Below are 25,145 nucleotides of genomic sequence, written 5' to 3' on the forward strand. Positions count from 1 at the left end.
GATCTATGTAGCCAGTTATTTAAAAATTGCGGTTCAAAACCATATGGATTTATTTTTTGGCAGATATGAATTTTGGTAAACGGACTATTAGTCATATGTGAACCAGTCACAGGACAACCGGTCGCTCTAGATCGGTCACACGTGATCACCCGTCACACTAAAACTGGTCACTAGAAAACTGGTCACACCCGAAAATTGGTCACGAAAAAACTGGTCACACCCAAAAATTGAAAATTGGTCGAATTTTTGGGTGTGACCAGTTTTAGGGTGTGACCATTGTTCTCGTGACCAGTTTTAGTGTGACGGGTGATCACGTGTGACCGATCTAGACCGACCGGTTGTCCTGTGACCGGTTCACATTTTACTAGTAATCACCGAACCATGAATTTTGTAGGTGGGTAGGTTTTGTTATTGCAATATATAAAAATAAATAAAACGTCGATGATATAGAATTATATACTATGGATAGATTTCAATTTATTGAATAATGAAGACGTATGTTTGTTTACCATTTTATTGGCGAGTGTAGGTATGTAGCAAAACACGAATACATTCATTCGTGTTTTAAAATTGTTGTGTTCACAGTCGTCAAGTTGGCAAGTTGTGTTGCATCGCTGTCAGTAGCGAGAACGGCCAGCGTTTGGCGAACGGCCGCTGGTGTCGAGTCGTTGTTTGGTGTTCGCGTCGGTGTTTGATAACTGACGTGAACAGCTGACGTTGAATTTCTGTCTGGCGAGTCTGCGGAATTAGGTGTCGGGTTTGAGTGTACCGGCGTTGGGTGTCGGGTGTCGGGTGTCGGGTGTCGGGTGTCGGGTGTCGGGAGTCAGGAGTCGCGAGTCGCTTCGAGTCGTGGGTTTGCCGTGATCGCCTCGAGTGCCGCCATGTCCAGCTGGGTGGGTTGCGCGGTCTCGATAGAATGCGGCCAACCTCCGGGATGCTTTCAAGGCACTATTCTGGAGACAGATGGCTCTTATCTGACGCTGAGCAAGCCTTTCTTGGATGGATTGCCTTACCCCAAGTCCCAAGTGACGCTCAAGTAAATATGCTTTTTTTTTTTTTTTTTTTTTTAATTTTGAAAATTACCCCATTATACATATATAGGGCCTTCATTTCTAGACATTAAAATCATAGATTTATATTAAAGTTATCAATTTTTAATTAAAAATAACTGTTTTTTATGTGATTACTTAAAGATATTGAACTTCTGAGAGTAGTTTTGTTTTTAGTGCATGTAAATTTAATTTGAATTTAATCATTATTTTTTTCTATTCTATTACATATTTTTCATCTGCAATCAAATATAATCAAAACCTTAAATCGATCTTGACAACAAATGGTTTTTTTAATACTGTTGAACATTACTGTTTGACACTTATTTTCATTGGTTCAATTTTCATTTAACATATACATATTGTAATCTCCAGATTCATGCACAAATAGTGTATTAACTTAGAATTTCATACAACCAGAAACAAGTATTGTAAAATTGTTACCATTATTGAAATCAACGGTATTTGTGTACTCATTGTTAATAAATTTTTTCTGATTTTATTTACATATTTGTGTGCTCCATTGTTGTTTTCATGTACTTGAAATATAATTTTTATGATTTCAGGGCTTCCGATATAAAGCAAATACAAATCATTCAAGAAAATGCTAAAGCCAATAATGAAAAGCAGCACAGTACAGTAGAAGTGACAAAATCTGCTAAAAAATCTCAAAAGTTTGCTTTGACGGAGTCGTTACAACCGTTTGAAGGAAAAAGTAATGGAATGCAACATTCATCTTTACCGAATAGCATCTCCTATCCTAATAGTAACCAGCAAATGAACAAATTTCAAAATCACAATGTTCAGCATAGTAGTAATCAGTTTAATCAAAAACAAAATTTTGGACACGGAAACAATTTCTCTAATTCAAATCAGGTGTCGGGAAATAGCAAAAGCAAACCGATTGATATACAAGGACGTTCAAATAAATTAAACGGTTATTTTACTCTTACATACGTGTATTTATATTAAATGTTAAAAGTCACTTAATATTATTTTTAATCCCTCACAGGTCGAAGTACACCTAACAAAAAAGAGAAAGAACGACGTCGGAATGAGATTTGTTTCGGTACGCCTTCGGATGATCCAATTTTAACGGAAGAATTCGATTTCGAAAAAAATTTAGCGTTATTCGACAAACGGGCTCTTTGGGAAGAGTTGAATCAAGCGCAAAAACCAGATGTTGTAAGTGATAACCAAGATGTGCGTTTTCAACCGGTAACTATATTTATAAGTATTTTTTATTGTGCAGATTCGTCAGACTGATCACGTGAGACGAAATCAGTCACAGCCTAAATTTCGTCATGATGAAAACATCTTGGAATCTCAGCCTGTTGCACACAGAGCAATTAAACTTCCAGACGAAGGCAAAGGACCAAAAGAATATGTTACTGGTAATACATACATATGTATATACGTATATATGTAACAAAAAATATAAATCATAATTTTTGTTATTTTTTTTATTGGAAAGATTGCTCCTAAATTTGAATCATATAAATAAATAAAAATCTTAATGATTATGTGTTTTAATTTCAGATGTTGGTCTTGTTATACCTTCACTCACAGTTGAGTTTCGTATGAAGTTACTTACAGCGTGTGGTCGATCTGGCCTCGAAGGTGCAGAACTTCTTGGAAGAGCTGGTACTGAAGTGGCATTACAACTTTTAGGCGGAACTCGTAGATTACACCCACATAATACACACCAAATGCCCGTTGTGGCATTTCTTATTGGACCTCATAGGTATGTAATTTTTTTTTTCTTTATTTGTGTTGAAATTATATTATATCAGACATTGTTTTAAAAATTTAACTCTTTATTTTTAGGCAAGGTGTTGTTGGCGTTACATGTGCACGTCAATTAGCATCTCACGGAGTTTCAACTGTAGTGCTAGTTGCTGAACCCGATGTTCAAGGTGCATTGAGGCCACATCTTAGCTTGTACCAAATGACGGGCAATAGGCTTACGACCAACATTCAAGATTTACCATCAGTCGATCTTATTATAATGGCTTTGTGCGATGATTCTGATGATCCTTCTCACTATCCTCATTTAGCCGAATGGGCTAACCAAAGTAGAGCACCAGTGTTAGCTTTAGATCCACCAGCAATCGGTACACCTGGAATAATAACTAAATATTCTCTTCTTCCTATTTTGCCTCTATCTCACTCGTTAAATAATGGAAAATTGTATCTATGCAATCTTGCTATTCCTCAGAAGATTTTCAAAGATTTGGGGATTCAATATGATTCTCCATTCGGTTCAAAGTTCGTTATCGCACTGCATCCGAATGATTGAGAATTTTCATGTAATGTGAAATCTCATAAAAAAATAGTGCAAATCATAGAAATTTCATTTATGATATATTTTCGTAAAAATACACATTTGAAAATACCACGACTTATAATGTTAACTTAACAATGATGTTATATTTTAAATTATCGATTTTACAGTATTTTTTTATTGACTGTGCAAAAATTATTTTGTGTATTTTTTTTATCACCATTATCCAATAAATTTTAGTTTTCAATAGAATTCTATATTGTATTTATTATATAATATGTATGTATACAGCTTTGTAATTTGCGTAAACATTCATATAATTTAACAACAATGTTTTTGATAAATGCATTCATAATATTACAGAGATATGAAGTATCACATAATATATTTGTATATCAATTATACATAATGTATATATACTATTTTTTAGTATTATATAACTAAGTTTATTTTTAATATTAATTCAAGTCATTAATTGATTCGATCTCTGAACTTGGTAATATTTTTTTCTTTTTTCATGTTTGTGTTTTACTATCTCAAGCTTCTTAATTACTCTGCAATGAATTATTTGTTTAACATGGTTATCACATATGAGATAATGTTAGGCAAATTTGTTTTAATTTCCAAAGTGGGAAGGCGCATGCATTGTCAGTGATAAGTATTTAGTTACCCTGAGCTTGGAAATTGTTCAAGACCTCGAACCATTTAATCAATGTGTAATAGTAAAATTAAACTAAAGGTAATAATTACTATATGGCGTATTAACTTAATGTCATAATGCCTTCGGCTCTACAACATATCGCTGCGTTTGCACCACCCATATCTCCAGCTCGACGAGCACTAGAATCTCAACGTCCTCGCTCTCATTCTTGGGGCGCAAGGCGGGGTCCAACGCCACAACAGAACGAGCAACGTAGATCTCTTCATATACCAGTAAGCCTACGTAGATTATGATACATTTTTTGGCTGTAATTGCTGCGTAAAAGAATATATTGCTTTTATTTTTTATGTTTAACTGACGCGTATATAAAAAGATGGTTAGCATAATACGAAAATAGTACTGAATTTAAAAATATTTTTCTTACTAAGCAAATATAATATATTGAAAATACAGTGTATGTACTCTATTTTATCTGGGTGCGGATTATTAAGTGTGTATATTGAGAGCATTGGTGGATTAGTGGGATTTTTTTCCTTTGATTCGTATGTTCAGTTATTTATCTAGTTACTTTTTACATTAAATTATAAACTCTAACAAACACGCAAAAATATATAAGGTACACGTAACAAATAAGCGCAAGAAAATTGTACTCACTGTGGCTGTACAGATTTAAGCAACAATATGATATTCTGGAACTTACAATACAATGAGATCGTCTCGGTGATTATGTTGAAGTCGCTGATAAATTCTGTATGAAATTTCAAGAATGTTTGCAATTAGAAAATTTGCAACCTGATCAAATCTATAATGCAGATGAGACAGGCGTATATTGGAAGTGTTTTCCAATGTAAAAACTTGCTTCGTCTATAGAAAAGTCCACTCCCGGACACAATTATTCTAAAGAGCGTATTACAGTCATGTGTTGTGGAAATGTATCTCGAACTCATAAAATGAAACTTTTGTTGATTGGAAAATCAGAAACCAGATCACTTACGGGTACTGAAATAAAACATCTTACTTTTTTACTTTTTTTAAATGCTTTTTATTATTACGAAATTATGTTCACAATACATCTTATATCTATTTTAATAGCTACTGATCTACTGATCATTTTCTATTTTACAATTTAATTTAATTTGGTTAGTAATCATAGTATTATATTATTCTAATGTTAATCTACAGCATAATAGGAAAAAGAGCTCAAAAACCTATTTACAATCCTTATTTTCCTGTTGGTTATCTTAAACATCTTCCTGTTGGTTATTATAACCAAAAACGAGCATGGATGGATAGAAAGATCTTCAAAGATTGGTTCAAGAATAAATGGGTTCCCGAAGTGAGAGATTTTTTAAAAAGTAAAGGGTTGCCACATAAAGCAGGATTGCTAATAGATCATGCTCCTTATCCGAATGAAACTATTTTTATTAAAAACAAAGATAATTTTTCCAGTCTGATGTTACAAGTCTAATTCAACCCATGGACCAAGGTATCATATCATCAATGAAACAGCTTTGCCGTACTAGTCTTCTCAAAACTCTTGCTGAGGAAGATGATGACTTGATAAATTTCTGTAAAAGGATTGTAGGGTATTGGATGCTATACACGGAATAGCAAAATCTTGGTCGAAAGTAAAACCAATGACTCGATCATGGAGATGGTTCGATCGTGGAGAAAGATTCTTCCTAACGTGGAAATAGATTTATTGGAATGTGAAGAGATTGAAGCAAGTGATATCGCAAGATCGTCATTAACACGGATAATTGAGAGTATACTATACATATATACAATGCAAAAATGAAGTATTTTACGTCTGGTAAGGTAACATTACCTTAACAGTGAATGCATATATGTATATATAAATGAAAATAAATTTAAATCAAGTCATATGATAAAATAAGGACTAACATTTATGCAAATATGTATGTATCTTTGCAGTCGGTCTCCGTGACGAGACGGAATGTGAAATTACCGAAAACGCAAATATCGGAAGGCAAAGATCGAAAATCGAAAGATCTTAAGTCGAAAGATAAAAAAAGGGTGCATGGTAAACGGTTACATACTTACTTAATTTGCGCGAGCAGGATACAACAGGAACAAGAGGAACAGGCTTTTCCTCCCGTATTCTGCGCGCACACATTAATACGGCAGGAAAAGCCTGTTCCTGTCGTATCCTGCTCGCGCAAATTAAGTGAGTATGTACCGTTTACCATGCACCCTTTTATTTGATCTTTCGATTTTCGATCTTTGCCTTCCGATATTTGCGTTTTCGGTAATTTCACATTCCGGCCCGTGAGGTAGACCCCTTTGCAGTATGATCGCAAAAAATAAATATCAAACTTAAATAAAGGCACAGTATTTAGATTAATGGATGCCTTATATAATGTAATTTTAATGCAGAAAACACTATTATCCAATTTCATTGAATTATTGACGAAAATAATAATGAATAAAAAATAAATGAGTTTAATCCTATACAAATATATACATAGTAATCAGTGATTACCAAGATATTTAACCTGTTCATTATAATTTTATCATGTGATTTTATACGTTACATGCAATTTTAAGAAAAACTCATGTCCAGTAAAAGTAGATGTTGATTGCTTTTATTTGCAGGATTACAACTTATGTACTCTTCAATGCAAAAGCAAACGAGATTCAGAGTGGTTTATTTTATTTTGTTCTGTAAGAATAAACAAAACAATAGAATGTGCTTCATAAAGATTGAAGGTATTGACGCAACATTTTACTTTTTTTGTTGATTCATTTTATTAATTGATACCTTAGTAAAATAAATGAGAAAGTTTTCTAATATTAAATGGAAATAAAGGGAGATATCGTGGAAGGACATTACTAGAACATTAGTTTGAAGTTTGTACACTCTTCAGGACTCTTGTCACAATAAGTTAAAGGAAATGTATACCTTTTTTTTTAAGTTTCTCCTCTATTATTAAGCTGAAATTTTTCAGAGCCTACATTTTCGAGAAAACTGAAAGAAAGGAATATTTTATAGGGTAAACGGACTACTAGTCATATGTGAACCAGTCACAGGACAACCGGTCGCTCTAGATCGGTCACACGTGATCACCCGTCACACTAAAACTGGTCACACATTAAAACTGGTCATACCCTAAAATCGGTCAACCAGTTTTCTCGTGACCGATTTTAGGGTATGACCAGTTTTAGTGTGACGGGTGATCACGTGTGACCGATCTAGAGCGCCCGGTTGTCCTGTGACCGGTTCACATTTGACTAGTAATCACCGAACCATTTTATAGTGTGCTCAAGTATATAGTTAAATTTATTTGTTTGAAAACAACTTTTGGTGACGCAATCATGAAAAATACATATATGCATGTATTCGAATAGCAATTATTTAAAGTAGACGATCGAATTTACGATAAGCGCGTCCACTTAATGACGTTGGAATAGGTCATAATTTGAAGCGTGCTTAGGCCATAATTAGCGGTTCGGGTGACGGGTGACGGTGACGGCCTCAGGTGACGTTTGACAGTCGAGGTCTTCGCGAGAGTGGGGCCCTTTGCGCCCCCCGCGCCCTTCGCCCCCCATGGCGCGCGATCTCGAGTACGGCTGCGTGCGAACACCAGACCAACACGAACACGTTAGTGCCGCTAATCACAATTGACACTAACACTAACACACCCTCAAACAGGCCTCTGTTGACCTTCCTAGTTCCTACCACATTCCCGGCTCTTCGACGGGACCCTGCGCTCCCTCTCACCTCTCCTCTCGTGTTAGGATTGCACGAATTTGCGATTTACGAATTTGGTCGAATGTCAAGGTTCAAGTGATGACTAATACGTGCTGTCAATGACGTTCCCATTTTATATTGCATTCATAATGATGTCTGACCGTGGTACTGTTTAGATTGGACGTTATGAATGACACCACCACCAATTACCGAACTGTTATTCAAGTATTGTTTTATTCGGTTTATCTTGTATGTGTACATTTTTAGATTCCGTGTTTCTTTCAAAAGGATTTCAAATCAAATATGTTTTCAAATTGCACAAAACACACATATATCAAATACACTGATGTTGTTAATTTTATTGTCTATGAATATCATTGCTAATTTCATATTTATGTGATTTATATTTATATATTCCGATTCAAATGTATTATTGCATTATCATAACAATTAACTTTAAAAATTTAAAATACGTATTTAGTTCACAATAACTTAGTATTTTGAAATAAAGTTTAATATTTGAATATAGAATAGTTAATGTTGCTTTGCGCTTTAAGAATTGGACAAAAAGTTGTGATAATAACATAATTTGACTTATTAGTAAGAAGTTGTACTGCGACAGCAATGGTGTACCTATAGAGTGCACATTCTATATTGAAAAACTTTTACAGTTGCAAAAATTTAAGTAAATTCATAGATCCAAAAATAATGTTGAAATTTAAATATATGTGTATGTATGTATGTCTAAATTACAATATTTATTATGATTAACTCACATATATGTATAGTAACTAATTTTCATTACCATACTCAATATTCTGTCACTATTGTTTATTTTCTTATTAGATTTTAACTAAAGAGATTTTGAAAGTTATTGTCTACAATTAATTTAGTGTATCTTAATATAATGTTATTTATGTTATATATGATATTTTGATTTTGCAGTTGGATGAAAATTTTCGCTTACTTCGTTTAAAAATTGTTGGAGGGCACACTTTGGCAAAGAAAGATATTTTCGGTGCAAGGTATGCTTTTTTGTATTACATATAATATATATACATACATGTATGTATGTATAATATAATATCTTAGATATGCAAGTCGTGCATTTGTGTTTATATGACAATTTGCTTTCTTATTTTTCAGTGATCCTTATGTTAGAGTGGATCTTCTCACGTTAGACACTGATGTTGTTGTGGATACGGTGTTTACTAAAACTAAAAAGAAGGTATTAAATAACTTTTTAAAAAATTAATAAAATTATTGATAATGTTGATATTTAAATTTCTATCATTTCCAGACATTGAATCCTATTTGGAATGAAGAATACATTTTTCGGGTACGTTTACACACATACACAGATAATTTATTTTTGTTAATTCTTTTCTTTACTAACATATGACCCCAGCTATATAAATTACTCATAAGTATAGGGAGGATGGTCATTAATTATGGTAACGGCAAACAATAATAATAATACATGTTCCAACAGTGCGTAATGCAAAAGAGCAAAATACTTCTCACCCACGTATTCCGTTTTCTGTCTTTCCTCGTTATGCCAAGCATACAGTGTTTCATACTTCTTTGAGTGCATTGGACTTTGTGTAGCATCTTGGCATTCAATGTCCAAGTTTCGCATCCATACGTCATCACTGGTAAAACACATTGATCGAAGATCTTTTTCTTCAGGCAAAGTGCCATTTTTGATTTAAAAACCGCATTCATTCGTCCAAATGCACTCTACCCTAATTTCATGTGTCTCTTTATTTCTTCTTTACTACCGTACATGTCAATTATTTGACCTATATATGTTTGCATATTATACAATTAAATTATTTATTTACAGGTTAAACCATCAGACCACAAACTTGTCATGCAGGTTTTCGATGAAAATAGATTGACAAGAGATGATTTTTTGGGCATGGTAGAGTTGCCTTTATCCACTGCACCTCAAGAGGGATCCTCTGCTCCTGTGCCTCCTACTATTAAGTACCCTCTCCGCCCTCGAAGGTCTGTGTAAGTAGTCCCAGTCGTTTGCATGGAGATCTTTTTTTGACGGCTGTGGATTTCAATTACGGAATTACATAGATGTTTTCGTACGCTTTTTATGATATTATTTATTTTATTATGAAAGGCATGTTCTTTGCTTGTACTTAAGTATGCACTAAACTATGAAATTAATTTTAATAAAACCAAAACATAATTTATTTACTCACGGGTGGGGGGGACTTGGTTGTAGATATTTTTTGACGTTTAAGATAACGTTTTATCTTTATTTTCAAACAAAATATTGATAGTTTTTGTAAAAGTAACAATCTAATGTAAATTTACATAATTCTATTTAATGTAAATTATATATATTAATTTTGCTAAGCTTTTATTACTAATTTTTGCAATATTGTATTACATATATTGTAGTTAGATAAATATGGTTCTGCGACAACTGGCTTACGGGCCCTTCACTCAACGGCGTTACGCGCACGAAATTTCACTCACGCGACAACTGGCTCACAACAGTTATTTTGACAAATCAGCGGATTTTCAAAAGCATTTATTTAGTTTGTAGTACAGGTAGTTGCAAAGGCTTGACAAAGGCGGACAAATACCATTGGTCGCGTGAGTGAAATTTTGTGCGCGTAATGCCGTTGAGTGAAACTTCCGTGAGCCAGTGTCGTGACACCGATAAGTATACATATTTTTTATTTTCATTTTAGTATTTTACAATGTTATTCGCGATAGTTGCTATCTGATATATTGATATTTTCTAATTACAAATTTATTTGTCCCACTAAATATATCATTTTCTCAAGAGAGACACAAAAGGCTCGCAATATATAAATTCCAATTTTCATTTTGAACTAATAATTGGTCTCAAAATTGAAATTCACAACAAAATATTTAATTCAATGAAGTATAAATCAGTGATTATACCAGTGAGATTTTATTTTACCAAACATATTTATGAAGAAACTTGGAAAATTGTATCTTAATCAGCCTTCGTTTAATGTGTACAAAAATTACCTAAGTATTAAACGCAGTTATAAAAGTAAACGTTTCGAAACAATAATCTCAAAGGGGTCTCTTTTGGGTGAATGATTTGAAAATGTTTACAAAATAATTATATGAAATCGTTTTATCCATTTTATCATTTTATTTTCATGAAATCATATGAAAACTTAAATCATTGTGAATCATATTTTTTCTGTCAGTTTAACGTTAAGATATGTACATATATTACCTAACTGCAAAATTTAGTCCTCGTTTTTAGTAGTCTAAATTACGGTTTATTATCATTTTAGTGCTCGCTCAAGGGTAAGAGGCTTTTTAGAAATCTATTTTGCTTTGATTGGTGTTCCCACAAATGGAGAGACCGCTAATGGACAATCTACTTCACAACAGGGTGAAGACTGGGTGTTACTTGAACCACCAACACAATCTGCCAACAACCGACCATCCGTATGTATTTTCCTTGATCGATATACATACATACATACATCAATAGATCAAGTGCTGTGATTCTTGTTAAAACGATTATTAAAAACTTAATAGATATGGTATTAGGTTTCTGTTAAATCTTTTAACTTGAAGCATTTCAAATGTGAACGTAATCTTTATTAGTTCTTGAAATGATGAGGCTTGCAGATATCAGTATGTCAAATGTTATAGTAGGATAGGTCATTAAGGAGGGGTGCTAAATCCAATTTGGTGCTTACGGAATAAAATATTTTAAATGGCACTGCTGACTCACATTGTCTAAAAGTACTTATTTCAAATTAAATATCTTTTTATATTGTCCATTATTTTTGCGGGTTATATGTAAATGAGACGAAACAAAACAAACGAAAGCTTCAACTACATGTTATATAATCGGTCAATAAAATGAAGTCTTTTACTTTTTAGGCTATTGGAGATCATTTACTCCCATTACCGAGTGGTTGGGAAGAAAGACAAGATGCCAACGGTCGTACATATTATGTAAACCATTTAGCACGCAGTACACAATGGGAGAGACCAACATTAACGTAAGCGTGGAGTTTGATAACACCTCGAAAGTTTGATAATCTTGCATTGCACATTTAATGTATATAAAACTTTTTGTAGGAATGATACAATTGAGTCAGAGCGATTAGAAACTGCCGTTACTGAATTTCAAAGAAGATTTCATATTTCCCACGATTCTGGAACTCCCCACAATCCTCCAAGTCATACGAATACTCAGGTAATATTTACCACTTGTATATTTCTCATATACTTTGTTTTGTTCTTTTGTTTATATAAAATAATAAGTTTATATTTAACATATGCTGTTTCTAACCTTAGAGTGAATTGGCTTCATGGTTTTTTTTTATTATTTTATGCTTTGCAAAATTAACCATTTTTAAAATATTATTATGCATGAAATATGATGATTAGTAATAATTTTTTATATTGAAATATATTTGATAAGTTACAGTAATCTCAATATTATCGTACCTCCCATGAACATTTATCGACCTTTCTTTATATATCTACTACATACATAGATGAATTAATTATAATATAAATTTGAGATAACTGTTCATAAATTGAATATTTCATTAACTTTTAAACATGATCGTTAAGAAAATTTACAAGACCAAAAAGAATTACACGAAAACCATGTGAACTTAATAAGAGGTATGTAAAAAAGCTGAATATTATACCGAGCCACTTTTTAAAATTAATTTTACATGGTTTTTGGATATTATACATATATGTATATAATTTCTTTATACATACATATCTACATATGTATGTATATATAATATTGAAAATATTTGAAGGAAATTAAAAAAAAACTTATTAAGTTTATTTTTTACTATAAAGTAAATTTATGTAAAATAAAAAATAACGAAGACTGTATTTTGTTATTTTATCAATATTAAGCCTAAATATGCATATATGTAATATAATAGTTTGAATACAAACCAAGTTTTAAATTATAACATTTCTATCGTAATAAATGCTCAATAACAGACGAAATTCGGATGTTACATAATTGCTTTTTATGTGACGTAAATTCTGTAGGTAATTGTTACTAAAATAGGTAATTTCCAAAATTTTCGATCAAAATCTAATTTCCTTATATCGCGTCAATATTATTTATTCGAACAAATATCTCTCTTGATTCTGATTTGGGAATCATTTAATGTCCCAGTACATATGTACATATATGTACTCTATCTTTAAATGATTATATTACATGATATCGTGTTGTCGTTAAATTAGAGGGCATTAATGTTGTACGAAAAATACCAACATTGTTAACAAATTATTGATTTGTTCTTCAATTTTATCTTGCCTAGGATAATACAAACATTTTTTAAAGTAATTAAAAAAAAATGCATGTTAGGTATTATTTTGATCGTTTTAATTAGGAAAAAAATAGTAGATTTGAATGCACATTTCAATTTTTGTTATCTCTCGTACTAAAGATAAAACTAGTAATATATATATATATATATATATATATATATATATATATATATATATGTATTCAATTTAATTGCATGTTATTGATTATTGTTTCTTTTTTTTGCATGCTCACTTCACCTGCATTACGGAAATTCAAAAATAATATACTTTATGCTTTATACTTAAATTCATACGTACATTGTTGTAATTTTTTTATTTTCTGATATGGGTTTTTTCACATTTCCCATTAAATGATGAAATATGCAGGGCAATAATTCAAATGAGGGAACCCCAAATCAGTCACCAATTCATAGTCCGGAATTAAGTCGGCGACTGGCCCAGCTTGCTGAAGAGCGTAACGAAAATGAAACGCATAATCATACATCAAGACTTGCCAACACTGACAATGACAATCAAACTGTGCCAGATATTGACGAAACTGAGAGCAGTGCTACGATCGTATCTAATGTCGACAACAATGATAATGTTGATCAATTAAACACAGAAGAAGTAACCGATAGAGAAATAGTACAAAATGTTAGTGAGCAAGTTGAATCGTCAGAAACAGACCTCGTCGATGCTGTGGATACTTCAGCAGCTGAAGCTCTAACAGAATTAGTCATTGACGAGAATCATTTTAGTTCTCCAGTCCGAGATCGCAGCCTTATGGGCTCGCCTGTAACCCCACAAAGAACTCGCCTTGCATCTTCTCATTCAATGGAAGATTCTTACAATTCAGAGGTAAGGATGCTGAAAACAAGAAAACATAATTTGGGGATACAACATATATACCGCTTTCCATTTGCTTTTTTTATATATTGGTAAAATTAAATACGAGTACAGCTTGTGTCGATATATGTGACACGCTTAACACTTTTTGATTCACAAAGGGCAATATTCAGTTATTAATACTCGCGTGTTTCTTTTTGTGTTTTGTCTGTTTTTTGTGTGTATGTTTGTAATCTAGTTTTATATGTACTAAAACGACAGGTTTGCAAGAGCAAATTAATACACTTACAAGACTTCTAGAATATGCAAAACATATATCATACATAGATATCAGCAAAGCAAATTAAATGTAGAACATGTGTACAATATTGATCATATCAACTATTTCAGGTGGTTACACGACAATTGGTGCAAGTCCAAAAGGTTCAACGACAAAATGTACCCGAAAATTAGTGCACTGACAAAATGTACCCGCGACAAAATGTTCACGCGACAAAACGTCGACGGAAATAATGTTCAAGCGACAAAATGTTCAAAAATCCTAAATTTTCCTATTTTAATGGAAAAGTAACTTTTTATTGTATTATATGTTATATATCTATCGATGTATATGGTAATAAAGACAATTTTGGAGACGGTTGAGAAGCCTTGCCATATAAACTAATTCAATGTAATCTGCAGTTCATATGCTTAGAAATTATTTTTTTTCAATTTAAATAAGTAAATATTGGATACGGCTAAGAACCCCTAACATTTAAACTAATTCAATGACATCTTAAAATAATATTCAATGAGTCACAATGAAATTCGCTTAAAATGTAATTGTTCAATTTAAATAAGAATATGTTGGTGCGGTTGAGAATGCCTGTAATTTATAATAATTTAATAACATCCGCGATCTATACGATAAAAAGTACCATATACATCGATAGATATATAACTTATAATACAATAAAAAGTTACTTTTTCCAAATTTAGGGTTTTTGAACATTTTGTCGCTTGAACATTATTTCCGTGGACATTTTGTCGCGTGAACATTTTGTCGTGGGTACATTTTGTCGCGTGAACATTTTGTCGCGGGTACATTTTGTCAGTGCACTAATTTTCGGGTACATTTTGTCGTTGAACCTTTTGGACTTGCACCAATTGTCGCGTCCCCATTTCAGGTGACCCTGAATTATTAGTTTACAAATGCATGTGGAATTGAAGACAAAATTGTCAATAATCGAATCCTCATTTTCAATAACCATAGTGTAATATTTACAAGATTTTAATCAAATAACATATCTTTGATAATAAAAAAAAATTACAAATTCAGATGTCGATAAAAAAAATCAAAAACATCATTAATTGGGATAACTATTATATATGTAATGTTCTGATAGATTCTGAACTATATTTAAACAGTTCTATGTATATTGAAGCGTCATTTACATCTTGTTCACTCTTTTATAATCATAAACGACCTGCTATTTTATTTTATTATTTATAAAATTTAAACTGAGCAACAAAAAAACACATTTTTTACTTACGAGAGCGGAGATTAATCAATCTTTCCTAAGTTTGACCCACTGAATTTAAATATGACAATGATTTTTGTTCATTTTCTTTCTTATGAGAAAAATGAATTAATTAATAAAAAAATTTCTCTTGCGTTTAAAATAGAAATCTAGAATTTCTGTTCCAAAAGTGATTATTGAAATCAATAGTCGGGTGTTTTTTTCTATTGATTGTGATATTTTATTGTTTTAAAATACGTATAATTACAAAAATATACTTTTTTTTTTTACACATTTTTTTCTTGAGCTATTATGTATCCATTAGGTTAGTTTTATATTTTACTACATTTAAAAGGATACAAGGAAAACTAATGTTTAAAAAAAGCATATTTTTGACGTTTAAAATTTGCTAAATAATTAATTATACGTATTTTAAAGCAATAAAATATCACAATCAATAGAAAAAAACATTTTTATGTTGAGATGTTTCGCCGTTTAAGTATCTTTGATCACTCTGATCTCTTATAGATCTGTGTCCATGTAAAGTATCAATACATTTTTTTATGTTCATGACATAATATGTATGTCTTAAGCCCTGTACTCACCAAGCTACTGCAACTGTTCGCTTGGTTCGTTAATTGTCGTCATAATGGCGACGAAGAAGACGTGGCTATTTGTATCGCATCCATTCCCGACTTTGTCATCTTCAATATTTTGGTACGTGTTCGTCTGTACATACATGGAGAGGATGATAAGAATCTTCTACTTTTTCCGCTGTTTCGTCCAATTGCTGTGATATTTCAATTGTGGAATCTTTTTTCTTGATTTTATTTTTTACAATCGGCATTTTTGGTGCCCACAGATTATTGTATTCTCGATATAGTTTAATCAATTTTAATGTATTTCATCATTCCACACCATTTTCCTGCAAAAATTCCAACGCAACGCCCATACAACACAAACCAGCGTCCTCATCAAAACTGGTGAACTCACGCCGAGCCCTTTAAGTTCATCCAAATACCACCGCGAGAGCGAACTCGGAGGGTTCGCTCAGGTAGCAGTATTTCAATATAACCAAATGGTGAGGACGTTGCATGTGTTGCATGGGCGTAATTGCATATAGATTTGCAGTGATCGAACTTTTGCAGTGGACTATTGTAGTAACGAGGTGAGTACACCCTATTAGTGAGTACACGCCAGTTTTGGTGGAGACGGTTTTTGAATTGCACGTAGATTTGCGGTACCTGAAGAACCAAGCGAACTTTTGCAGCAAACAGTTGATAAGTACACCCTGTTGCTGTAACTTAATAGACTCGGGTGCAGTTGCAAAGTTGCCGCAACTTGGTGAATAGTAAAGATTGTACAAAATATCCCAACAGTATAGGATCGCTTCGGACATCGAAAGTGCATTCGTTTATGACCAACTCGTATGCAGTGTGTGAGCCCCCCCCTAATTTTTATTAACACATGCTATATAATTAATTTAATAATATGCAATATAAATTTAAAAAAAAAACAAATTAAAATAATTTTAACATCAATTATTATTCTAGGTCATTTATAAGGGACATTTTGAACATTGTTTGTCAAATTTTATTTTACTAGTCTATATTTCGTCAAAAATCATCTAACAATATTAGTTTAAATTCAATTTTTAACAAAAATGATATCGGGTTTTCGAAACCCTAGGGTGTAACCATTATGAACAGGGTCAGGGTCGATATTAAAAAAAAAGTAACAGTGCTTCACTTTAAAAATCGCTCATGTTTTCAACATTGTTTTTTCAATTGATTCTTTAATTTTGCTTAAAACTAAACGAGGATGAGTAAATGGCGCCCCCTTCAGAGCTAGCGCCCTGGGCGGGCGGCCCTGAATACCTTAGTGGGTACTTACATTTCTGCAATGATATGTGCGTAATTTATACTTACTGCGTACAATTTTTTTATTACAACTCATGTGCATATCGTTTTAAGCAAATCCTAACAATGATGTTTGAACGCGTGCATGCACTTGTATTAGTAGAATGTCATGTGCATCTTTTTATTTATACTTATTATTGTAGGCATCAAAATCTATTTAATTTTGATGTTGCATGGTATGTATGTATGTTATGCATGATAATATTAAAATTAGTTGTTTGATTAATTATAGCAATATGCTAGTTTATGAATTTTTTTTTTGTCATCTATATAATATCTTGATATATTTTTATAAATTACTCTATAATCGATACTCAAATATATTGATAATCAAATATATTTATGTTCAAACCACATTAAAATTGTGAAAATCATAACCAGCAATTGTATGATATATTTTGGAAAATTTTCATTTATAAAATTCATATGCATACATACGGGTCTACGTGGCGAGCCAGAATGTTAAATTACAGAAAACACAAATATCGGAAGGCAAAGATCGAAGATCGAAAGATCTTAAGTCTAAAGATCAAAAAAAAGGGTGCATGGTAAACCGTACATACTCACTTAATTTGCGCGAGCAGGATACAACAGAAACAAGAGGAACAGGCTTTTCCTCCCGTATTAATGTGCGCGCGCAGAATACGGGAGGAAAAGCCTGTTCCTCTTGTTCCTGTTGTACCCTGCTCGCGCAAATTAAGTGAGTATGTACCGTTTACCATGCACCCTTTTTTTTTGATCTTTCGATGTAATTTAACATTCTGGCTCGTCACGGAGACCGGCATACATACATATGTTTGCACAGGGGCGGCTCGTCTTAAGGAGCGCTGGTGCGGTAAACCCCCCTTTCTCTTGTAAAAATTAACAAATTTATATTAATATACTAGAAATAAAATAAATATAAATCACAAAAAAGGAGTAGATATTTTCAAGAAGTTGTGCGTATTCTACGCTGATGAAACATGGTAGGACAACACTACATAGAATTGTTCGTGCCTAACCTGGTGCGCCAATGATCTATTTCGAATGTGCGTTTTTCTTTGTTCTCCTATTGAAAATTTCTCCATACAAAATGTCATACAAAAACCAATGAGGTGAAAGAGAACTCTCAAGTGTTCTCGAAATTTCCATACAAAAAGGGCTAATATGGATCAGCGCTAAAAAGTCACGAGTTTCAACAATCGGTTCAGAAGGTCGCCGATCTCTCGATCCTTTTCTTTTTTATGATAGCTAATTATTGCCTTTAAGTGTAAAAGATCGTTATTTTTTTCGACTTAATTTTTGGAATCGGTGAACTCCCAATGTAATTGTTCACCAGCCGCCACTGCATATGTACATATATGGTTAAAGGTAATAATGTCCAAATAAAAGACTGCTTGATCATGTTGTTTATCGACTAAAACACACCATCACGTTGCGAATTCATCAACACACTGATCATTCTCCAAGCTGAAATCCCAATGTGTGTACGTTAAATAGATATTTCAAGGGTTGTTGCTTTTCACTGCTTCTTATGCTGTAAATTCGCATATTGAAATTGTAAACTGTCCATTTATATAAAAAAAATAATACAAATATTATATATGTACTACATACATATATAACATTCAGGTATGCACGTATACTAGCACATAAGCATGATTGTAAGATACAAAATGTGGATAACCTTCACTCTTATGTGGAGCACATTCGTAATGGATATTTTTATTTTATTTTTTCAGAACGAAGATTATGTTGATTCCAATCATTCCACGTGTGGATCTGAAAGTGCCCAAGAAAGCAGAGCGTCGAGTATCGGTACCACACTCACTGAAGGTTATTTTCCATAAACTCGAAAGGTATTTAATATGATTTTTGTGTGAGTGCAACATTGAATTGAATATGTTTTTCAGATTTACCATCTGGATGGAGTGCTCAGTTGGCCCCTAATGGTCGAATGTTCTTCATAGATCATACTGCAAAAACAACTACATGGGTTGATCCAAGAACAGGTAAATGCAAAATATTTTTACAATTGATGTAAATTTCCAAATGTTTCTTAAAATTATTCATACCATTCAATCTTTTTGGTAGGTCGTGCTTCTGTCATGCCTTCAAGCACGGCAGGTATTGATAAGACTGAATTAACTGGGAATACAGGCACTCGAAGAAGTTCTGCAGTTAGTAATACAACTGAAGATGAATTAGGAGCTCTTCCTGAAGGATGGGAGGAACGGTTACACTCGGATGGCAGGATCTTCTTCATCGATCATAGTTATTATAATTTATTTTTCATTTGGAGATATACTATATATTATTTCTGTACATTAATAAATCTTGTAATATTTTAGATACTCGAACAACGCAGTGGGAAGATCCTCGCTTGTCAAATCCTCAAATTGCCGGACCAGCAGTACCTTATTCTAGAGATTATAAGAGAAAATATGAATATCTTAAAAATCAACTTAGAAAGCCTGTAATTATTTTTTAAATCATGTTGTTTTTAACTTGTTATGTATATCTTTTATATAAGGATTATCTTTGCAGTGCAATGTTCCCAATAAATTTGAAATAAAAGTTCGAAGGGGATCTATTTTAGAGGATTCATATAGAATTATTAGTTCTGTAAGTCGTTTAGACTTGCTCAAAACTAAATTATGGGTGGAATTTGAATCTGAAATTGGTTTAGGTATATAATAGTATTTATTTGAAATTATAGTATGTTTTATATTGTATATTCTACTGCAGTTTTATTTTATTTTTAGATTATGGTGGACTGGCACGTGAATGGTTTTTCTTATTATCGAAGGAAATGTTTAATCCGTACTATGGTCTCTTTGAATACTCTGCTATGGATAATTACACTTTACAAATCAATCCCGCAAGTGGAGTTTGTAACGAAGAACATTTAAATTATTTTAAGTTTATTGGTCGTGTCGCTGGAATGGCAATATACCACGGGAAATTATTAGATGGTATTTAATAACATATTTCCTACATTTTTTATAAATATAATCAAATGATGTAGCACAAATTTGATTCACAAAATAATTTTCATTTGTAGCATTTTTTATCCGGCCATTTTATAAAATGATGCTAGGTAAATCGATAGATTTAAAAGATATGGAACCTGTGGATTGGGAGTATTATAATTCTTTAGTTTGGATAAAGGTTTAACTTTTAATATGTATATTGATTTAAATGTAATTAACCTGTTCAATTTTTATACTGATTATTTAATTTTTCAGGAAAACGATCCGTCAGAGTTAGATGTCACATTCTGCGTAGATGAAGATCAATTCGGAAAAACTAATCAGAGGGAACTGAAACCAAACGGTGCCAATATAGCTGTAGACAATTCAAACAAAGACGAATATATTAGGTATGTTTTACATGGTTTTGTGATTATTGCCTACACAGCGCTCGCCCAAAAGTCACTAAAATCCCTATAACGGAACATGTGGCAGCCGAAAAGTTCATCATACTAACAATAACTATCATACTAATGAGAATTCGAGTGCCAAATAGTCCATATTCGTTATTTTCATGGCAAAAAATGTCTTTTGGGCGATCGCTAATAATAATCCAATTATCGTTTTACATAGTAGGCATTTAAAATGTATAATTTCAATATTTCGAATGTTTATGCAAAACATTTTAATGTTTATTGTTTTAATCTATTGTAGGCTGGTAATTCAGTGGAGATTTGTAAATAGAGTGCAAGAACAAATGGCTGCATTTTTAGAAGGCCTTGGCGGGCTTGTGCCTTTACCGTTACTTAAAATATTTGACGAACATGAATTAGAATTGTTAATGTGTGGAATTCAAAACATTGATGTCAGAGATTGGAAAACCTACACACTATACAAAGGAGAATACCACGCTAATCATATAGTTATACAATGGTTTTGGAGAGTATGTCAATGTTGTATTGGTTTCTGTTATATTTCATTGTGAATGTGTTTTAATCGGTTAATTTTTAATTTCAGGTGGTTTTATCATTTTCAAACGAAATGAGATCTCGTTTATTGCAATTTGTGACTGGAACATCGCGTGTTCCTATGAATGGATTTAAAGAACTCTATGGATCTAATGGACCTCAATTGTTTACTGTTGAAAAATGGGGAACTCCTGATAACTATCCAAGAGCTCACACTTGGTAAGTAATAATAGAAAAATGCTTTGTTTTTTTGCTAACAAATATCGTTACTGATATTTTAATTGTTTTTTTTTTTAGTTTTAACCGATTGGATTTGCCTCCGTATGAGAATTATCAACAGTTACGAGACAAATTAATTAAGGCGATAGAAGGCTCACAAGGATTTGCGGGAGTTGACTGAAGTTTTTCGTTTGTTTATAATATGCTGTATATACATACATATATGAGAATATTCAACTATAGTTAAATTATCCAATTTTATTATTTAAGATCTCTACTATTATATTTAATTTTACAAACAAATTCCATATCTTTATAGACATTACACTACAAACATAAAAAGTACATACATATGTGTATATGTGCACATTTACACTCATGTCCATTTATTTATTTTATTTTTATTTTTGTTTGCATTCAATAATATGTAACTATAATAATGAATTATATAATTTTATTTCTTATTGTTGTAATTTTCTTATATCATCCTTTTATGATTGGATTCAGGCAAAAAAAAAATTCGCTTACAATTACAATTAGATGAAGGCTCATTTTCGTTTTGCACAAACTTTAATATGTATGTATTTCAATATAATATATAATATGTATTCTAAATGAACACTTGTAATGAGAAAAACAAATGCATTCACATGTTGACATGAAAAGACAAAATGTTGAATTTATGATTTAATTCAAACACAAATTCCATAATATTATCAATTTCTTATTAAAATGTGTTGAAATAGATCTTCATTAAATTTTGTAAAAAAAAGTATTTATTTGCGCGTATTAAAAATTATTTATTTTTCTATCCTATTTTATCGTTTTCTTTATTTTTTTAATTTAATTTTATAAATAAAACCATATTAAGATCATAATCTTTTGATTAAAATATTTTTTTTACTTAGTGGTTTCACTGATTTCAAAGCTACTCTTACTTTACAATTTGCACAATTATTAACCTCAGACTTACTACTTTTCGTTGATTATGTTTGGTATTGTTGAAATTGAATATATCTATTTATCAAGAAAAATAAATTTTTATCTCTAATAAATTACTCACAATGCAATATAATGTAATTATCATTCCTTTTCAACAGCTTCGATTATTTTGATCGTAATGAAATGATTTTATAAATACAGAAAACGGTACTTATTTTTATAAATAAATATTAAAGTTTCTAGGCTTTTGATAAGGTGATAAATTTGAATTTATAGTATTATTTATATGAATAACAATAAATTGTTTCACTCTTACATGTTTTATTTCTAAATAATATTTTATGTTTCAAAATTGTCTTGAATACCAGTCTCAGTAAATGAAATATGTCTAAATAATAAAAAAAAAATAGACATTTTGTTAGAAAATATTACGTTTACATGAATAATTAATTTTAAATAATTATTTTAATATTACAAAAAATAAGTATAATATAAAAAAAAAAATAATAAAAAAAAAAATCGGATGTGACCAACCCATGAATTTATCTACATATGTATTTGAGGAATATAAAAAGGTCACAAAACAAAATTCATACTATTAAAATAATTAAACATACACGTTCACACATATCAGTTATGAGAACATTTTCGATACAAATTGAGCGCAAATGTAGGTAAACTTACACAAGAATTTCCGTTTCCGTTACCATTTCCGGTCAACTTAAAAATTTGAAAAATATTTACGCCGTATCGATAATAATTTCAGTAACTGATACTAAGTTTCAGTTCGATAGGACTAACGGTGTTCAAAAAATACACAGATACACACACATTTTTTCTAGATCATTAAAACGTGATCAGTGATCGATTCTGAGTTTGAATCAGTCAAAATCTCGATATAGAATTTTCACATGATACTAAAACTTCATCTATTATTACTACGTACATAGATAAAGTAATAAGTATATGTAAGTTTACTAATCAAGAAAATTCATTACTATATTCAAATGATATGAATACCCTTGAACCATTTAGAAACTTGATATAAAGGTACAGTAGATACTCCACGTGACATTGTGATTTGCGCCAATTTCAGAATAACTAAAATGCAATAAATGCTTAATAAAATCGTCTATGAAAGATAAATTCATGAAAGTAATATTCATGTGTAGATATGCAGTGTAAAATTGGTGATGCGGTATATTTTTGCATAGTGGTTTGATGCATTTCTAGTTTATATTGATCGTGACATTTGCAATCCGATGACTGAATATAACTAATTATTTATTGTAATGAGTAGTGCATTCAAGGGTTCAAGTTGATTTCCTACAAAAAACCGGTTTGTTTAGCATTGTACAACACCTACAATTAATGCAACTAATCTCTTAGCTTTGATCAAAGTGTAACAATTCAAGTTCACTGTTGCAATTCTATTGCAAAGTCATATTTTTAGGGTCTGCTTTAAAAAAGTATTTAATTAAGCACACAATTCGTTGAAAGTTTGACGAAGAACTAAATTTGAAATTCAAATTTATTTCTTCTACGAATGAATAGTATTATATTATAATATAATGAATATGAATAATATTATATATATGTATATGTAATACATAAACTGGTCTATACGACGTAGTATTATATGAGTCAAAACATTGCAAGTTCAAGAAATGTATTTGTATAATTAACGTATTGCCCAATTTCTTTTTAGATATAGACATCAAATTAAATTTTTTTATGCTCAAAACTTATAAAAGGTCACAGATTGAGAAAATGACTCTAAAGCATTTTTCTCGTATTTTTCGAACTATGAAATTATACCCATAAAAAAAGTTTATTTTTTTCTATTACATAGTTACTCACTTTTTACATAAACATTTCTAACAGTTTCAAACACTATTACTGAATAATAGATCTACAAACTCTACCATAATTATTTTGCGAAATGACAGGATACGACCAAGATTTGTAAAAATTATAATGTACAAGGTTCTTGTGTCATTAAAAATACACGATTTAAAAGTTGTTGACCAGTTTTCATTATAAGTTACAGCATATACCATATGTATATCAAATAAAATGATTATTATTATATATGTGCTTACGTAAAATCTTTTAACAGTTGTACTTCCATATCTGATCCCCATTCAATTCGAAAATTATGTATTGTAATAACACAATTAAACTGGTAGAAATTATTCTGTAATTATGATGTTACAGTAAAGGTCATACTATAAATCGTGTTTACCATCAAGGAATGTAATGAAGATCTAGGAAAAACCACAAGAAAATTTATAGGAAGACATTTGACTAATTGAATAATAGTAAACAAATTATTAGAAATGTTTCTATATCAAATGAGAGTAGTAAATTGTGATATATTTCAAATAAATAAGAATTTAATAGTAGACTTTGATTGTATTAGGAAATCAATGATACATTTACATATAACAGTCCTATGACATTGAATTTTAACATCGGTAACACCCCTTAGAGATGCCCAAAATTAGTTCTACTGTTTAATGATTCGTATAAAGTTGTCTAAGCAACACTTCCACATGGTTACATTTTAAACGGTGAACTTTCAGAGTTCAGTTTTTCGATACAAAAAATAAATATAGTTTCCGTCTAGTTTATTTTTTCTAGAAAGATATCAAAGACGAAGGTAAAGACGGAAAATTGTTGTAATGACATATGTTGAACGGTACACTGTGCAAGGCAATCAAGAGGATTTATTTCCGCGCAAACTTTAGTCTGCTTGCTTCAGTCTTGTGATGCAGTC

The 25,145-nt window shown here is 31.4% G+C and overlaps 2 protein-coding genes across 5 annotated transcripts; both read left to right on the forward strand.

The window, feature by feature from the left end:
• The first annotated feature begins 559 nt into the window (after window positions 1-559).
• Window positions 560-3,714, forward strand: Edc3 (Enhancer of mRNA-decapping protein 3). 2 transcript variants are annotated; one of them, XM_077442142.1, is made up of 6 exons: window positions 560-1,036; window positions 1,616-1,986; window positions 2,062-2,234; window positions 2,302-2,443; window positions 2,589-2,793; window positions 2,877-3,714. In XM_077442142.1, the coding sequence occupies exons 1-6, from the start codon at window positions 882-884 to the stop codon at window positions 3,346-3,348; spliced, it is 1,518 nt and encodes a 505-aa protein (XP_077298268.1). In that variant the 5' UTR covers window positions 560-881; the 3' UTR covers window positions 3,349-3,714. The 2 variants fall into 2 exon arrangements, with proteins under 2 accessions (XP_077298268.1, XP_077298269.1); XM_077442143.1 differs by having other exon boundaries at window positions 2,062-2,231.
• A 283-nt stretch (window positions 3,715-3,997) lies between these two features.
• Window positions 3,998-22,681, forward strand: Nedd4 (E3 ubiquitin-protein ligase Nedd4). Of its 3 annotated transcripts, none has more exons than XM_077441861.1 (20): window positions 3,998-4,266; window positions 8,652-8,731; window positions 8,853-8,934; window positions 9,007-9,045; window positions 9,553-9,722; window positions 11,006-11,162; window positions 11,607-11,728; window positions 11,808-11,925; window positions 13,407-13,880; window positions 19,008-19,101; window positions 19,179-19,277; window positions 19,360-19,539; window positions 19,617-19,741; window positions 19,813-19,954; window positions 20,031-20,240; window positions 20,330-20,436; window positions 20,514-20,647; window positions 20,952-21,180; window positions 21,255-21,424; window positions 21,503-22,681. In XM_077441861.1, exons 1-20 carry the CDS (start codon window positions 4,111-4,113, stop codon window positions 21,603-21,605), a joined length of 2,991 nt encoding a protein of 996 aa, XP_077297987.1. In that variant the 5' UTR covers window positions 3,998-4,110; the 3' UTR covers window positions 21,606-22,681. The 3 variants fall into 3 exon arrangements, with proteins under 3 accessions (XP_077297987.1, XP_077297989.1, XP_077297988.1); XM_077441862.1 differs by lacking the exon at window positions 3,998-4,266 and adding an exon at window positions 7,455-7,616; XM_077441863.1 differs by lacking the exons at window positions 3,998-4,266; window positions 13,407-13,880 and adding an exon at window positions 7,448-7,616.
• Window positions 22,682-25,145: the final 2,464 nt, after the last annotated feature.

This window comes from Arctopsyche grandis, chromosome 12, assembly GCF_051622035.1.
Source record: "Arctopsyche grandis isolate Sample6627 chromosome 12, ASM5162203v2, whole genome shotgun sequence".
Classification (NCBI taxonomy): domain Eukaryota; kingdom Metazoa; phylum Arthropoda; class Insecta; order Trichoptera; family Hydropsychidae; genus Arctopsyche; species Arctopsyche grandis.